This window comes from Convolutriloba macropyga, chromosome 7 (assembly GCF_964194025.1).
Source record: "Convolutriloba macropyga chromosome 7, txConMacr16.3, whole genome shotgun sequence".
Lineage (NCBI taxonomy): Eukaryota > Metazoa > Xenacoelomorpha > Acoela > Convolutidae > Convolutriloba > Convolutriloba macropyga.
In genome coordinates, this window is record NC_134474.1 from 32,793,473 (window position 1) to 32,812,704 (window position 19,232).

Consider the following 19,232-nt stretch of genomic DNA (forward strand, 5'->3'; position numbering starts at 1 on the left):
CCTAAAAAAGCGAAAATCAAAAAAATCTTTTTAATTCTATATTCTACGCTGGACGGGCTTTCTAATGCTGCCACTCAAAGCTCTCTGCGATTAATAATCGATCGGCCAAAATTGACTGAACAAAAAAAACATTCGAGTATATAGTTACTCCCCCAACTAGAGTGGGTCGGAACAAAAAAACATTAAACTTACTCTATTTATAAGCTGATCTCTCTATTTTGCTAGATTGCCAGGAAGTGACCTTGACGTATTTCATTCAATTCATTGGTTTGTACTTCAGGACTTGTCCCGTTCGTTTTCTAAGTCGCGCTGCAGCGTTTTTTGATGACTTTGTGTTTTCGATACGGGATAAAAGGTTAAAGCCCGAGGGCCTTGAGTTGCTCTTGAGTCCCCGAGCTATCTTCACTGGATTAATTTGTTTGTTGTATTGCCTCTGACGGCATGATTTTAAAACTGTTTGCGCCCCTTTTGTTTTCTTTTTCTGTTATTTTGAACATTTCGTTGACATCTGACATTTTGAGGTCTCTATAATAACACCTTGATCAGTAAAGTGTATTAAGTTCTTTACTTATTGAAATTTTTGAAACTTTATAGCATCTTTTTTCTATTTATTAACAAAGACTCCGATTACAAACGACTACATAGAATATATTTCAATTTTGCAACCAATTAAAGTTAAAATGCGTGAAAGAGTTGGATAGGAACAGAAAAATCCGCAAAATTAAAGTAAACTCGGGTAGAAATCGGAAAGTTAGTGAAGAAGAAAATTTCATGATTCAAAGACTTTTAGCCAAAGCTTCTTAAGAACAAAAAAGCAGGCTACACTAACTTCACATTAGAAAAAAGGCAAGTTGATTTGGCAAAACAAAGCGTAGAATATATGTCACAAGAAAATGTGTGCAAAAAACAGAACAACCCTCAATTGGTTTAATTAAAATGGAACAAGACCAACATCAAGCAAAGATAACATCCTAAGCTCGAAAAGCTTTGAACGAAAACGTTTGTAGTGCATCTGAAACCATTATGAAGCAGAAAAGGGGCTCTAAATTTAATCACCGGTAAAAGTTTGCGAATGAACCGTTGTTTATGTCATTGAAGCAAATGAATTTATAAAATGCACCTTTGTTCGTGATTGCAACTTACACAGCTTATGGCTTAATTATTTTTTCCCTTCATGGAATATGTTGGGAGCTTTCTGTGCCAAGCAGAATCGCGCGAGCCGTATTGTTTTGTTTAAAAATTAAATAAACGTTTAAAATTTTGTTTAAAAGCCATCAATTAAAAATATAAACCATTAGAACCCATTAATTCATTATATTACCTTTGATTCCTAAAAAATTAGCACCCGAACACTTCAAATTCTTGCCTGATGGTTGCTAATAAATCGAAATACCCAAAAATTTATGAACCGTTTCATTTGCCTCCCCACAGTTAGGATTATGCTAGAGTAATTTTAGTAGGCCGAGTAATTCGGATAAACCGAAATACTTAATGCACGTACAAGCTGTCATGCCCTAACACATCAGCAAAACTAATTCCTTTTTCTTTTGGAATGTTCACGCACAGACTCCGGGTTGTAAACAAACCTTTCATTCCCATTGAGAAGCCATAAACATAGATCACATTGATTGAGCTTTTTCCACTTAAACAAATTGTAAAAAAAAACTTGTCAGAACTTCAATTCTTCATAACAGGAAGGACCATTCTGTCGCAAATTTACATCATTAAATCTGCCAATGCATTGGGTCCATGAAGACTTTTAGTTCTTGTAGCCTCGGCTGGCTCTACGGCCTCTGGCTCGCTCAAACTTCCTTCCCTTCGACTTAACATAAGGCTTGGTATGACTTCCAGGAGTTCCGGGTGCAGGTCCGAAATGTTTCTGAGCCTCCCGTGCGTTCCTGTGCCCTTGCATAAGAACAGTTTTCTCTCCCTTGGGCGACTGCTGGGCTAGGACATCAAAGGTGATTATTTCTCCTCCTGCTTCCAAGATTCGCTTTCTGGCTGGAGCGCTTACGTGAAGAGCACAGACCTTCAGGCCCTTTGGGATCATGTATCTGCGGATGTCATCTGTGACAGATCCTACGACAACGGCCGTCAAGCCATGCTGGATAGCGCTCACAGTTTTTGCATCTAAAAACAGTATACCGTGTACAAGCATTGTCAAAAATAATTACCAGTGACATACTATTTCAGTTAATATATAAAAAATCTTTTCCGTTATTACCTCCAGTGTGCTATGCACCTGCAAATCCAGTGCACATGCTTTACAAAGCAAATCATTAATAAATCATTTTAGCGAAACGTTCAGAAAATTAAACATAGCCGGCAGATTGCCGGAATAGCTGCGAAAGAATTTATTTGCGTGCCGTATAATAGAGATAGAAACAGATACAGAACTAAATTTAAAAAATCGACGCCGCTCAAAAAGCTAGGTAAAAAACATTCAGTGATAAGTTGATAGCTTGCTAAAATTCATTCCACAGAAGCCTCTTATTAGGTACTTTCACTGCACATATGACTTCCTTTGACATTAAACTAATTCAAATTAAGTTTAAAGTGTAAAAGTCATTTTTTGAGTGAGGTCAGTCACGTATGATCAAAATCTAATCACGAAAATGATCTTAAAACCTTTGCTAGAGAGAGAAAGAGAGGGAAATGACGTCACGCGCGCAAACACCGTTAGTGAGAGGAAGAAGTAATTCAGAAAATTTGACTTCAGCTTTGATGTGTGAACAAATGTAAAACGAAAAAGAGCGTCAGACGACGAAACCAAAAAACATAGCAGGACAAGTCCTGACGTACAATTCAAAAAATTTTCATTGACTAAACAAAAAACGACCTAGAACGAACTATGAGCGAATTGGGAAAACCATTTCTAAAAAAATCAGATCAAAAACTTAAAAAAACAGAAAATCATTGTCAAATGCCGCATGTGAACAAAAAACCACTAGCGAGAAATGAAAATTTGGTTCAAACAAAAAACTAGGCCTAGAATGAACTATGAATGGATTGGGAAGCCCAATTAGAAAAAAAATCCGATCCAAAAAATCGAAAAAAAAACAGTAAAAATAAAAGTGAAATTGCCGCGTGTGAACATATAACCACTACCGAGAAAGCGAATTTTTGTTCAAACACCGTTTTCTCACTCTACTTTAAAACTAGAGCAGAAAAATTTCACGCCGCAAAACCACTCGCTTTTTCGATCCACTTCCGGTTTCGGCGTGACCGAAATCACTACTCCAATTTGATTTCAAAAATCATGAACATGTGTGAACAGATCTTAAAAGACAGTGCCCCAATACAATTCAAATTCTTTGAATTGTGAAAAACCAAGAGCACCGCAATATAGCTCCGCTCAGCTTACAGCTTCGCAGCTATAAAAATTCTAATAACGACTTTGACACCTCTGATGGTTTAATTAGAAACTGAACACAACGCCTAGAAATTACCTTTGCCTGCAGTTGACACCCTTGTTCTCAGCATTATTCGAACCATTCTCTTCAGAGACATAGCGGGACGGAACCTCCTTGCCATACACATTCTTTTGAGAACAATTCTGTTGAATTTACTCTGGGTTCGTCTACTGAGGAACTTATATAGCTGAACGAGGAGCCTCAGGTAGTTGTCGTCACTCTTTGGGTCAGTTCGCTTGGCCTTTCGGTCAAATCGATGATCGAGATCGATACCCATAATTCAGCTCTTTAATCTGAAAAGTTCAGAGCCCCGAGTTGCAATAGGAACTGTTAAACTTATTCATGGCTTCATGAATAAGTATCTAAACGAAGTATCTAGACGAGAGTTAATTTTGTACACTTGTTGACAAATGTAAAAAATCAAATTGCAATTTTACATAGCAACCTATCCAAGTTTTAGCTCTTTACTCAAGATTGTTATGCCCGTTTACACTGGTTGGCAAAAGTAAACGCACTAAATTCAATTTTTAATGGTAATTTGACTGTTTTGGAAGCCAACTTCAGTCAAAATTTGTGGTTTCCTTTGATTTTTTTTATCCATCGACCATATATTAAAAAGAAGTTTTAGTAGATCTAAGTTCAGAAAAACTGACACACCTACTGACAGATTAAAGCCAGATAAAGTTGCTTGTTTTCTGTAAGCAGCATTGAGTTGAGTTTCACGTGAAATCTTGTTCAACGTGATCACCCCTCCATCAGTTCAAGCAAAAATTTTGCATTGTGAATTGATCAACTTAAGGATTACGTTAAATAGATTTCACCTAGAACTCATTTGTTTTAGAACGATTTCTCTAACCGATTTTGTAAAACATTTTGGTAAATTGAGTATTTTTCTACTTCTACTACCCTACTCTATTTAATTGCAAAAATTGCATAATTAAATATCTGTTTGACTCGATCGAGCTGATATCGTTATACGCAGACAATTGCGGACAGAATTCAAGAATTTCATCTGGTTGAAGATTTGGTTCTTTCCCATTATAGCCCCCCAGCTTAGTGGTCACATAACCTATAGCCCCCCAATCATGGTAATTATACCATTATGGTGCGCTATAATGGGAAAGACCAGAAGATTTCACGTGCTGCTTAAAATGGTGCTCATAGCGGAAGAGGCATTCTGCAGTTTCGAGGTAAGCGTTCACAGCATTTCTGTTGCAAATAAACCTGGATCCCAGAGATGTGCAGTCTTATGTTCACTAATACGCAGGAGCTACCCTGAAACACCTTGTCAACCCTGTCGAAAGAACTTGTCCAATTGATGAGCTAAGAAAAGTGAAACATTCGTTATACAATATTGTGTACATATTGACGGTCAGCTGGATTGAAAAACTTTTGCACCTCAAAGCTGTTCGTTTTCTTTGCAATTTGTTTTTGAGAAAAACATTACTCCTTTGTGGAGATGTTGAAAAAAATCCTGGACCCTTTAAAACATCGAACTTGTCGACTTTTGATAAAGTGCTAGATCCATCCCAAAAGTGTTTGAAATCTTTTCTCATAAATGCGCGTAGCATACAAAATAAGTATGAAGACCTTTCGAACTTGCTTGAACAACTAGATTCGCAAACTATACTTATAGTAACCGAAACATGGGTTTCCGAGCAACAGGACACTAATTTCAATATTAGTAATGAACATCTTTTCTTACAAAAAGCTCGATCAAATAAACAGGAGTCCAGCGAGGTGGGGGTGTTGGAGTTTGGATCCCCAGACACTTCAATGTTAAACGTAAGAAAGAATTTGAGATAGCTAATGCAAATTTTTTTGAATCAATGCGGCTCGGAATTAATGAACCTCTGAAAGATAAATGTTTGGTGAATATTTCGTACAATCCGAGTAAAAATCTTTCCGATTTTTTCTTGAACGAGTTGAGTGCTGAAGTATCTAATGCATATTCCTTAACAGACAATCTTCTATTTGGAGACTACAACATTGACCAATTAAATAAAAAAGAGAAGGAAATGCTTGATAACTCTACATCTGTTCTGGCACTTAACCCAACAAAAGTGGACACATCCACTCGCATCAGCAAAACTAATCAGTCCCTTATCGATCACCGCTTCATGAAAAAAACCCAAATTGTAGAATGGAAAGTTTGTTTGCCACCCATTGAGGTTGACCACAATATCATATTTTATCAGAGTAATTCAGAAATGATAGGGAGGAACGAAGATACATATTTCTTTAGAAGGAATATGAAATTTTTTTCGGGGGAGAAATTCAACAGGGACTTGGCTTTTGCGGATTGGCGACCTATGTATCAAGAGGAAAATTGTGATGACATTTTTACAAAATTCAATGAAATTTTTCAAACTATACTTGATCAACATGCACCTACCCAGATCTGTGATTCTTCAATAAAACAAAACAAAAAAGTGATAAACCATGTATATCCAAGGAACTCAAAAATTTAATAGCAGAAAAACATCATTCGTACAATCAATACAAATTCTCTCAAAACTACGATGTTTTTGACGAGTTCAAAAAATGCCGTAACCTAGTGAACCCAAAACTACGAGATGCACATCACAAATATTCCGTTAATTTTTTTATGCAATATGAAACATCGAAGCAGAAATGCAATTTCATCAATAAAAAATTAGGAAACCACAAACAAGGTATTAATGTGTCTGAAATTGAAATAGACGGAAACAACACTGTTGACAAAGAGCAATCTGAAATGCATTTAATAAATTTTTTGTGGAAATGGGCAAATATTCTTGTGATTTCGTTCCTCTCAATATCCATAGGTTGGACCACTTTTCTGAAAAATTCAATTTTAGAGTATTGACTTTAAAAGAGATCTACAAAACCATTGATAGTTTAGAAAACAGTAAATCACCGGGTCCAGGATTTGTCCATGCATGGGCTTCAAAGGCGGAGAAGTACGCAATTGGTACTCATCTGCAATTTATTTTTAATGAATGTATTCAGAACAGTGTCTTTCCAACTGTTCTAAGACATGCATATGTCACACCAATTCACGAAAAAGGATCAACAACACAAGTAAGCAACTATCGACCAATTTCGGTCACACCAACTTTTGGTAAGTTTTTTGAGAAGCTTCTCCTTTTCCAAATGATGGCTCACATTAATTAAAGCAATCTATTGAATAAAGAGCAATTTGGATTCCAAAACAAACAATCTTCAACAGCTGCAGTATTGTTTTTCACTGAGACAGTAGTAAAAAACCATGAAAATGGGCAAAACACTGCAGCAATTTTCGTAGACCTTGCAAAAGCATTCAATTCAATTTCGCACAAAATATTTCTTAAAAAAGCAGAGTCCTTCAACTTCTCTGAGCCTGCAGTTAATTTATTGAGATCTTTTATCGAAGAAAGATCACAATGCGTCAAAATAGGCACCGAGGTCGCAGAGAACATTTTCGTTAATCACGGAGTACCGCAAGGTACAATATTGGGACCCCTAATTTTTCTTTCATACGTTAACGATTTTTCAGAAAAAATCAAAGGTGACTTTGAGCTTGTTCAATTTGCAGACGATACTAGTATTTTATGTCAATATGATCCAGGAGAAACAATTACAACAAAAATTGAAAATATTTTACTGAAGACGGATAATTACTTGAAGGAAAATCAACTGACTTTGAATGCTGATAAAACAGAACCAATTTATTTTTCTACCACGGACGAATTAGAACCAAAACTAATTTAACGGAAATTTAATAAAATCTGCCGTGAGTTGTCGTTACCTAGGAATACACCTTGACACAAAATTGACTTTTGAAGCACATCTAAATGTAGTTTTGAAGAAAATGGCGGCCGCCAGTCGCTCACTATATCTTGTAAGAAACTATATACCTTTGGAAGTAAGGTTGCAAGTTTTCAAATCTTTAGTCATGTCTCATTTGTCATTCAGTGGAGTTTATTTAGAAACATTTTCAGCAAAAAAAGTACAGCGTATAAATCGACAGATTAATTGGGGCATAAAAGTGTGGTATATGCGTCGTAAATTCGATCATTGTCGTGATATCCTTCTCAAATTGCATGTCCTACCAGCTGAATTAATTATTTCAAAGTTTAGTATATTGAAACTCCACACAGACTTGAATCTGAGGATAGTATCAGAAACATTTTAAAAATGTGCAAACCGCCTACAGTTAAAACAAAACAAACGGACAAAACAGCTGATAATAAGAACGCAAAAGTATACTGAGCAGAGTAAAAGATCTTTGATTTTGAAGAGCATACAAAAATGGAATAAGTTACCCTCTAACGTAAGAGCGACGGAGAACAAAAATCTTCTCAAAAGAAATTTAACAGAGTTTTTGCAACGTCAGAATGAAAGTTTTCCAATAGATAGACAGTTAGGCTCATTCGTGTCTTATTTTTTTATATAAAAGAACGAACAGCTTAATATGTAACATCAATTGATAACCAGAAGTTTGATGTATAATTTTGATTATTTCATTAATTATTCGTGATTATTCTGAAGGCATGTAAACTTTAACCTTTCGGTTATATTATTAATTCACACGTTTGGAAAAAAAAGAAACAAGTAACAATTCGGAATTGGAATCAATGATTGTCCATCGGCTGATTTGGCGTTAAAGAACCAAATACAGCATACGAGAAGCTTAGTTACACCTGTGCTCATAAATTTTCCACAGGAGCATTATCAATTTGCACCTTACTACCACTCTGTGCGCTTAGAAAATAGTAACCGCAGTGTCAATACATTCAACAAGCTGAGTTTCAGCTGAGAAGAGCTAACAGTCAAAATAAAATTATTAAATTATTCACGTATATTATTCTTTCGCAATAACTTGCACCGTCGGGAGTTCAGAACTTGTTAAGTTAAATAATTACAAATACGCATACATACCGTAACGTGTCTTTCAATATAACAAAACTCACCTTTTGTAAACGCCTTTTGTAAAATATAACAAAACTCACGTTGTACCGTTAGTTACTTATTGCTCACAAGCATGGTTTTCGAATAAGTCGCAAATGAAAGAAATTGAAAAGTTTTAAAAAATTGCCACAAAACGGATTTTGAGCGAAAAGCAGAGCTATAAACAGCGACTTGTTATCTTGAATATGTTGCCGCTCAGTCTTTATATTGAAATGCACGACTTATTATACCTTATTGCTTTAAAACCAGGTAAATACGTCGGTGAACTATTGAAGTATTAGGGAAAGTACCACTCGTCAACATAGCCGAGGAGAACTACAAATAAATCAAATTGATTGGTAAGAAACGACGAAAATTTTTTCTACCGGACAAAAATTCTCTACAATTTAGTCCTCAAAGTTTATTCAAATTATGGTAGAAGCTTAAATAAAAATACAGTGTCAAAATTTAATTGGCATTATTTCTGCAATCAGTACAGAGGTAAACAATTGCACTTGGCGCATTGTATGCAAGTGTGGAAACTGCAACATTAATCAGAAAATTATGAATCTGGACAATTGAATGGGAGCAATACCCTGAAGAACGAACTTCGAAGCCTAATCTACTACTACTACTAGTAGTACTATAACCATGATTATGTTCATAAATAAGGCTTCTATCTTGGTTAAACTGGTGTTAAAGCTAATGTATAGTCTCGCCGCAACACTTTGACAAACCTTATATAAGGTATAACAGATTTAAAAAGTAAAAGATGTATGTATAACAGATGTAAATATAACAGATGTAAATATGAATTGTAAATAGGATAAATATTGTATATAGGAAAAGTTTTTGATTAATTTTTTTATATTAGTTCCTAGAAATGTTTTAATTGTGGTCTCAGACAAATGTAAATGCATATTCCTTTTATCCTTTACAAATTTCTTAAACAGTTTTAACCTGACGATGATAGTAAAGTTCAAAAACTTTTGTTTTAAACATCGGAAGTAAATTTTAAATTGACAAATTGGTTTCTTTTACATTATTTATTTTGTAATTGTGTGAAAACAAGGCCTCAGGAAAGAAGGGCTAACTGCAAAGTACCGGGGACATTTCAATGTTTTAGCGAGTATGAATTTTACAGATTTACCGAAATGGTGCATATTTTGGCTGCAAGCTCGCTTCACCACGCTGTAAACAGTCTCCCATATTCAAGCAAAAAACAATTTTTAGGGAAAGTGAAATCGGTTCAGGATTCTCCAATAACAGAAACGCCAAAAACTGGATCAGAAACGCAAGAAATCTCAAGAAGGGTCATCTGAGCATGAGGAAAGACTTGGCACGATGTAATAAATAACACAATCTCGCATCACAGGTCAGACAACTATTAACCCTCCAGAGTGCCGGAGTTGATAACGTTTCTGAGAACGAACAAAGAGCACTTCAGTGCTATTGCTTACTGTCCACGGATAGGCACAAGAAATATTTTTCAGGAGCTGCTCAAGTCTGAGGTACTGGTGCTAGGAGTAACCAAGCATCTAATTTCGAAGTGGAAAAGAAAGCGCAACCAGAAAAGTATTGCCAGCTGCATAAGGATGCTGGGCTAGAGATTAGGACCCTGGAGTCAGTATTACGCCATCAATAAAATTTAAGAGGGCTGCTCAAAAAAAAGAAAAGGCAAGAGAATGGGCAAAAAGCAGAGGAAAGCTGGAGCCTAGGCAAGGAAGGTGCAACAGGCAGAGACTGAGGAGGAGCTCTTGAACAACCGGGTTTCATTGTTTCCTGTCCTTAAGCCTCTTTTAGGCATGTGGTTGCTGCTACCAAAGACGTGGCTTAGTTATATTTTGAAAGAATCAAACTGTTACAAACTTTATTTTGATTACTTGAAAACCATAAATAAGGTCACAGCTGCAATTACCGAATTTAGTTTTCAAAACAGTGCAATAACAATGATACAATTCCAGATTTCTTCGGGATATGCGCTCCTTAAAATGATGTTTTTTTCTGATTGAGTGGTGCACAATTTTCAATTAAAACTACTGAAACAAGAAATAAAGCAAGCGGAAAAAGGCCGTAAAGTGTTCAAGGAAAAATGCGAAACAGATAGGAGTAAATTTAGGGAGAAGATGCGAACAGAACTGATGCCATCCATTGTTAGCAGCATTAGGCGTGAAATGAGGAATCACTCCGCAATGTTTCAAAAAGACATAATGGAAATTTTGATAAACTGCCAGAGAGACATGATAGACCACTGCGGAATGGCTCCCATAGTAATGTTGTTTGAATGGATTGAGGTGAACTTCTAATCTTTATACTTGACATGCTATCGTTGGGAACTAAACATACTGTGAGTGACAAATTTAATGTAGTGCACGTCATCGCAGACGAAAACAAACTTGTACGTGAATTAAGCGAGAATAAAACTGAGGGTGAGAAGCTTTGTGAAATTGAGGCGTCCGCAAAATGGTATGCAAAAAATGTACGCCAAACCCCAATGGATAAAAGGGTGATCAAAAATGTGCATGATTACCTAAAAGCCAAGGATTTGCTGGCGGTACTATATGGAAAAAGCTGAGGCTTCTGTGTTATGAAAAAGTCAACGTACTGGGCAAAACTTGATGATGTGTTGAACTCGGATTAGTTTCAAGAAATCAGTGGAGCAAAAGATGGAATTGTTATCAAATATGAAAAACAGATAAATAACAGCCTGCAACATTAAATGAAGCAGGTAAAGTTGGTGACAAACTTTATCAAAGACTCGGGTCAACAGGTTCACAACCAGCGAGTCTTTGTGACCTGGCAAAGGTACAGAAATGATACACCTCTCCGACCTGATATTTTGACACCTGATAGCAGTTACAAAAGTTTGAACAGAGTTCTGGTACCATATTTCCCGAAACTAGCGGGCTCAAACTTTGAAACCAGCATGCAAGATGCTAGAAAGGCCTTAGAGTTTCTCTCCTGAAGATAACGAGCAGATAGTATTTCTTAACGTAAAAAGATTGTACATCATTGTCACGGTTGGAAAAGCGGTAGAAATTGCTCTAAGATGACTCTCCTCAAACAATCTAACTTCAGAGATCCCAAGGTCCACAATGAATGGTTTGATAAAACCTGCAGTGACGAACGTTCAATTTAAATGTAACGGCATCTGGTATGTACAATCAGATGGTCTGGCTATAGGTGCATTACTGGCTGTAATACTAGTAAAAGTGTGGACGAAATTGTTCGAGGCATCACTGAAAAGACCAGAGCTCGGTGAAAACATTTCTAGGTCCGACAAAATCGAGAGGTGCAACGACTGTAACCGGAGAGTGACTTTGCGAAGAAGAGGAGTAGAATGTGAGTCATGCAAAAACTAGTTTCATGCAAAATGCCAAAAGATAACAAATGAGGAATATGCCAACGTGCAGGATTTGATTGCATTTGTACGTATTGCAGCAATCAACAGACAGAGGGGTGGTTTGAGGAGATGAAATTGTTCAAAAGGTATGTAGATGATATTATCTGCACGTTTCGTGGTGACCCGCACGAGTAATTGAAATTTGCAAATTCATTATACAACAACCTGCAATTTACCTTGAAATGTTAACAAGGAAGGGGATTCGGCTTTTCGCGACGGTTCACAGGGTTTTCAATGCAACATCTAATTGCTTGGCCATCGAACAGGCTCTTGAAGAGAACAAATTTTGCTGAAACTTCTCCGAAAATAGTGAACCAGACTCCAGAAAATATAATAAGTGGCGGTAAAGACCTATTGTAAACAACACAAAAAGAGCATCAAGGAAACAAGACTATATCTCTTGAAAAACCAAATAATTTTTTACAATACACAAGCAAGCTTACTGAAAACTTAGCAAGCAAATTGAAGAAACGATGCGACTTTGCAAGTGGTTTTTATAACGCAAAAAATAAAATCATGCCTCCCCACTTCGAAAAAATCGTTCAATAGAGATCTGAATTCCCTATTGGTATATGATATAAAATGATTTGGATGCGGATCCAAACAAGACGGTATGTTATCACAAGGATATCAGAACATTAAAAGAAGGATTCACAGGTTGGTCAAAATCTTGTTGAATGCTGTGGCGCCACGAATGACATTGAATGGAATAATCTGGATGCCTGTCGGACAGTGGAGAAGCTAATGACTATCGAGGCTGTATACATCAGCAAGCTGAAGCCGGCATTAAACACACGCGATGAATATAGGGGGCGGGAACTCAAGCTAAAAATTTAGTTCAAATAATAATTTTGACTTGAGAAGGATACATAGGGCAAAAAAGTTTTGTTGTGCATGACAAAACAAAACTTGCAAAACCACCACAAGAGGGATACTAAGGCTTAGGGCAAATTTCGAATTAACCTAGAACTAAAAAAAAACATGGCCTAGATCGAAAAATCTGGAATAGGAATGTTTTTAAAGAAATTAATAACAGATGTAAATTTGAGTTGTAATTACTGTAAATAGGAAAATTTTTGAAATAAATGAAGCAAGTAAAGTTAGTGACAAACTTTATCAAAGGCTCGGGTCAACAGGTTCACAACCAGCGAGTCTTTGTGACCTGGCAAAGGTACAGAAATGATAGACCTCTCCGACCTGATCTTTTGACACCTGGTAGCAGTTACAAAAGTTTGAACAGAGTTCTGGTACCATTTTTCCCGAAACTAGCGGGCTCAAACTTTGAAACCAACATGCAAGATGCTAGAAAGGCATGAGAGTTTCTCTCTTGAAGATAACGAGCAGAGAGTATTTCTTAACGTAAAAAGATTGTACATCAACGTCACGGTTGGAAAGGCGGTAGAAATTGCTCTAAGATGACTCTCCTCAAACAATCTAACTTCAGAGATTCCAAGGTCCACAATGAATAGTTTGATAAAACTTGCAGTGACGAACGTTCAATTTAAACGTAACGGCATCTGGTATGTACAATCAGATGGTCTGGCTATAGGTGCATTACTGGCTGTAATACTTGTAAACGTGTGGATGAAATTGTTCGAGGCATCACTGAAAAAACAAGAGCTCAGTGAAAACGTTTTTAGGTCCGACAAAATCAAGAGGTGCAACGACTGTAACCGGAGAGTGACTTTGCGATGAAGAGGAGTAGATTGTGAGTCATGCAAAAACTAGTTTCATGCAAAATGCCAAAAGATAACAAATGAGGAATATGCCAACATGCAGGATTTGATTGGATTTGTACGTATTGCAGCAACCAACAGACAGAGGGGTGGTTTGAGGAGATTAAATTGTTAAAAAAAAGGTATGTAGATGATATTTTCTGCACGTTTCGTGGTGACCCGGACGAGTAATTAAAATTTGCAAATTCATTATACAACAACTTGCAATTTACCTTGGAAAATGTTAACAAGGAAGGGGATTTGGCTTTTCTCGACGGTTCACAGGGTTTTCAATGCAACATCTAATTGCTTGGCCATCGATCAGGCTCTTGAAAAGAACAAATTTTGCTGAAACTTCTCGGAAAATAGTGAACCAGACTCCAGAAAATATAAGTGGCGGTAAAGACCTATTGCAAACAACACAAAAAGAGCATCAAGGAAACAAGACTATATCTCTTGAAAAACCAAATAATTTTTTACAATACACAAGCAAGCTTACTGAAAACTTAGCAAACAAATTGAAGAAACGATGCGACTTTGCAAGTGGTTTTTATAACGCAAAAAATAAAATCATGCCTCCCCACTTCGAAAAAATTGTTCGATAGAGATCTGAATTCCCTATTGGTATATGATATAAAATGTATTGGATGCGGATCCAAACAAGACGGTATGTTACCACAAGGATATCAGAACTTTAAAAGAAGGATTCACAGGTTGGTCAAAATCTTGTTGAATGCTGTGGCGCCACGAATGACATTGAATGGAATAATCTGGATGCCTGTCGGACAGTAGAGAAGCTAATGACTATCGAGGCTGTATACATCAGTAAGCTGAAGCCGGCATTAAACACACGCGATGAATATAGGGGGCGGGAACTCAAGCTAAAAATTTAGTTCAAATAATAATTTTGACTTGAGAAGGATACATAGGGCAAAAAAGTTTTGTTGTGCATGACAAAACAAAACTTGCAAAACCACCACAAGAGGGATACTAAGGCTTAGGGCAAATTTCGAATTAACCTAGAACTACAAAAACATGGCCTAGATCGAAAAATCTGGAATAGGAATGTTTTTAAAGAAATTAATAACAGATGTAAAAGTGAGTTGTAATTACTGTAAATAGGTAAATTTTTCGATTTAATTTTTTAAGTTCCTAGAATGGTTTTAATTGTGGTCACAGAAAAATGTAAATACATATTCATTTTATCCTTTAACAATTTGTAAAACAGTTTTAACCTGACGATGAACGTAAAGTAAACATTGGAAGTAATTTTAAATTGAGAAACTGGTTTCTTTTATGTAAAAGCATAGCTGAAAAATTCCCAGAAAACAGCCTCAATAGCTCCGTAGATTTGCAGTCTCAAAAAGAAAGTAAAGACAGACCAAAAGAAAACCTATTCTTTTCATTAAGGTCAGAGATTTTAATTTTTGATTAGAAAACTGTATAACTTATTGCTGTTTCAATTAGCTGCTTTAAAAAAACCTTCAATTCATCGGGATATAGAATAATTTGACTTTATCTCTTTGAGATAAAGTAAAGAAAAATCGAATTTCAGATTGAGGAAGTCATTTGTGAGAGTGAGGTAAGTCATTTGTAGCCAAAAACTTAATCATGGCACTGAACAAAACAATTCGCTCAACTAAGTGTAAAAAATGATGTCACGTAGACAATTCAGTTGAAATGGCTTGAACGAATGAACAAAAAGCAGATTTGAAGTGAATATGACGTCATATGGTTGTATTAAAAATCTTGAAGAAATAAAAAAATCCAAGAGAAGGCCAATAATAGCCTCAGCCATCGCTTCGCGGCTATTAAAAAGAAATCAGCAATTGTGCTGTACCTATGGGTCCAAAACAGAATCGAGAGACAGCAAGAACTAGCACAAACAATGTTTTTCAGTTTTTGTTAAATAACTATTTTCCTACTTTTACCTACTTGATTGAAATTCACCAAAAAAGAGGCCAAAAACTGCAGAGAAAATCCATATAGCAGATTCAGTTTTCCTTTAATCAGCACCCATTTTAGAAAACGTGATGTCTGTTTGAATAAAAGGATAATAACGTACCTTTTAGTGAGAATCTGCTATTTTTTAGCAACTTTCTCGATGCTCTTATTTTTTTCTTAACAGAAAAGCAAAAAAGCAAAAATTATCTTGAATTTAAAGTCACGGGCAATCTTGAGTCAACCACGGCTGAAACATAACCGAATAACGTCAGGCGAATTGCTTTCAAACGAACGGCGAGCGGTTGGCTTTATTAGTATCTAGGCACGGTTTATTGAGGCTAGCTGTAGCTTAATTGATGGAGTGTGAGTGAGCGCAGTGGGGGGCGGGGGGGCGTGCACCTGGGAATAATGGGGCGGCAAAGGGGATATCAATATCTAAAAACCGCAGTTTGCACCAAAAGTATAAGTTTCCAAAACTCTGTTACAAGACTCTGTGAATCGCATACTTGAAGACTACTGAGCTGAAAGGCTCTAAGAACACCTAAAGCCCGCTGGGCGGTAACTCTTTAATTTTTTCGGATGACTCCCTTACAAAGTGGTGACGTTGACCTGGAATCAAATCAGGGACCAACATTTTCTTATGGATCAATTTTAGAAATAAAAAATTTCTAAAAAAATCTTCTACTTAAACGCTCCAGATATTAATAGGAAACGGACCCCCATAGAAAAAGCGATTCTAGAATATCGGGGAAAACACGATAAATGGAGTTACCGAAACATGATTTACTCGCAAATTTACTCAAAGCTCTTGAAAATTTTTAATGATACTAATTTCCTTTGGCTAAATGTGCCGTTTTCAGAAAATATAAAAAGAAATATTGAAACGTTGCCTTTTTTAGTCCAAACGTAATAGCGCCAAAAGAGAGTTTATTTTGCATATTCGTCCGAAAAAATTGTTTGAATAAGTTTGGTTTGATTGTAATAAAGGATTCATTAAAACGCAGAGAAGAAGTTTTTCAACATTACTCCAGTTACAATCACATAGAACAACAGGGCAAATGTTTACGTGAACTGTATTACAATCTCTTCTCCGGTTTTTAACAATGCAATGCCGTATATGTACTTCGTGACCCTCAATTATTTAAACTAAAGTGAAATTTTGCAATTCTTTATCAAAACTTACGTTTATCAAACCGCTGCAGTGCATAAACAAACATGATTAGCACAAAAATCAGAATCACATATCAATTATACATTGACACACATATATAAAAAAACAGCCAACTTAAGAATATCAAGTGATGCAAAGCAAAACTATACACTGTTTTGATAAGAACCATTACAATGCAGTCAATATCGTTAAAACCGTTTATATCCATCCACTCATCATTACATTCATCAGCACAGTCTTTTTCTCCTAATTTTGATCATATTGGTATCAAAATTTCTCAAATCAGTCAAAACTGTGGCACCATTTTAAGGAAACAATTGGAAAGTTTACAAAAACGTGCGGAAAATTGCATGGTTGGACAAGGAATGTAAAAAGCAATTACGAAGAAAACAAGGTTCATTTAGGACATACCAAAAAGAAAAGAAACGTATTGCAGAATGGTATTTTACTAACAAAAAGAACACCCAAACCTAAATAGCAGAAGCACGCGTTCAAAACTTTATTTCGAACCGCATGCGACTGGGAAAAACATTGAATCTCCATTAGTTTAATCACAACATAACTTCACCACTGTAACTTGGTCGCAAAATTCATTTGAAGACATACTAACTAGCAATTCTGAAAAAAGATGTGCTGTTCTTAACAGCTCATTTTATAACCGTGATATCCTTTCTTATGACATGATCTGGATTAGAAGTATTCAAGAGACTTATAAAAAGACTAAAGATACCAAACCGCTGAGTTTCAATTTGTAACAGAAAAACACTGCATCAAATAGTAAAGGAGTTGAGTACCAACAAGGTTTTAGATCCTGGTACGGTTCCTGCCTGAGCTATTAAATATGATTGAACAGAAGTTGTAACGCATTTATCTTATATTCTCAACGAAAGCATTAAACAGAACATTTCCACTGAATGCAAAAACAAAATTGACCTCAAGCTTATCTACAAATAAAGGAACCCTGTGGAAGACACCAACTACTGCCCAAAACTAAACACAAGCCCATTTTTAAAAAATTTTCAGGCGAATCTTAAATCAGCGAATTATAAATTACGTAAAAAGTTTGAAGTTTATGAATCCAATTCAATTTTTTTTAAAGAAGTGTTTCCTGAGCCGATGCGTTATTATTTTTCATCAAATCATTTTGTAAATGTATCGACTCAAAGAATATCGTCCAAGTGGCACTTTTGGATCTCTGCAATGTTGTTGACTCTATTTCGATAAGTATCCTATTAGACAAACCAAAAAGAGTTGACTTTGAAGGGATGCACAGAACCTAATAAAAATTTTCCTTTCAACAGATTTCAAAATGTAAAATTAAGTTCATTATATGTCATCTGGGAAACAATTTTCAGAGGTGTACCCCAGAGTCTTGTCTTAGTGCCACTATTGTTCTATTTATATGTAAGCAATCCTTTTGCTGCTATTAATAGTGATGTAACGCTAGTACAATATGCTTGTGATTACCTTTCTTTTTCTCTCTTAGAGATAACAGGAAGAAAAATAAGTTCCTGGACCAAACATTTTTTAGTTGGTTAACTACTTGCAGAAAACAGCATTCGCATTTGAATTCCTCGGAACCAACGTTTGTTGGTTTTACCAAACAGAATACACCAAGAAACAAGTCCAATGACAAAATTTCAGTAGAAAACAAATCTGTCAAAAAGTCTGATGAATGTAAACATCTGGCACCAGAAGTTGTCAGCAATCTCAGTTTTTTTAGTCATGTTAAACAGATTTTTTGAAAAAAGGCAAAGGGAGTAAAATTTAAAGACTCAATTGAAACTCACCTCACAGTTAAGTTTACAAATTTTAGTTTCTTCAACTGTTTTTTTGATCTGAATTATTCGGCTCTAATTTTCCAGCTCATAAAAATACTAAACAATCTCTCAAAAACACGTTGGACAGGAGTCCTGGAAAATCCTTTTACACTCTTGTTTTGCAAATCATATCATCGTTGCAACTAAGAATGAAATACTTGTGATTGGGATTGAACACAGAATTGTGAAAAAAAAATTTAATTATGTTAGTTCCGAAAGCATATCCTGAACGCAAATATGAATTCAATGCGACCAGTAAGTATGTTTGTCAACGAATGTACTCAAAAATAATTTTCTATGACCACAGATCAAAATCTTTTTTATACAAATTATTTCTCCACACCACATCAAAAGAATAGAATTCACTTTGAAATCAACACAGAATTTTCAAGACCAGCAGCAGAGTGTTCAGAAATAAAACACTTCAAAGATAAACTTCCTGATAATCTAAAAAATTCTGAATTTTTTAAAGATGCGAGTTCCGACTGTTTTAGTTTTTTCGAAACTCAAAATGGAAATACCATAAATTTTATATCATAAATTTGTTTTCATTTAAATTTTATTTTTCACTTTGGCATTTTTAGCTTCATGCTGTCGGCCTTAACAGTGCTGAACTAAAATGTCTTCTTTTTCTTTACAAAAAACGGAAAATCGTTGATGTTACCGCGGGTTAAGACGATCAAAAAAGTTCCCAAAATGAAATCAGTAATGCCTGGCATCATTCACTGGATTTAAAATCTTGTTTAGACACTAAACTAATATTATGCCCAGAACTATGTTGTCTTGTAATCAACCCTGACAAACAAAAATATAATTTTTTTCAACATTCGAATATTTTCATTGCGTTTCCTCACA

At 35.7% G+C, this 19,232-nt stretch overlaps 2 protein-coding genes across 2 annotated transcripts in view; both read right to left on the bottom strand.

The window, feature by feature from the left end:
• The window catches only part of LOC142342786 (eukaryotic translation elongation factor 2-like), a 425,342-nt gene that overhangs the window by 394,581 nt on the left and 11,529 nt on the right, over positions 1-19,232 (bottom strand). The window lies entirely within an intron of this gene.
• On the bottom strand, positions 1,760-3,690 carry LOC142343017 (large ribosomal subunit protein eL18-like). The gene is made up of 2 exons (XM_075394701.1): positions 3,450-3,690; positions 1,760-2,130 (listed from the first exon to the last, which is right to left on the bottom strand). Exons 1-2 carry the CDS (start codon positions 3,688-3,690, stop codon positions 1,760-1,762), a joined length of 612 nt encoding a protein of 203 aa, XP_075250816.1.

What these genes read in the sequence shown, in the direction of transcription:
- LOC142343017 (XM_075394701.1), bottom strand. Translation starts at nt 3,690, where the DNA reads ATGGGTATCGATCTCGATCATCGATTTGACCGAAAGGCCAAGCGAACT. An exon ending in GGTGTCAACTGCAGGCAAAG is followed by an intron (nt 2,131 to 3,449) that starts GTAATTTCTAGG and finishes TACTGTTTTTAG; the next exon opens with ATGCAAAAACTGTGAGCGCT.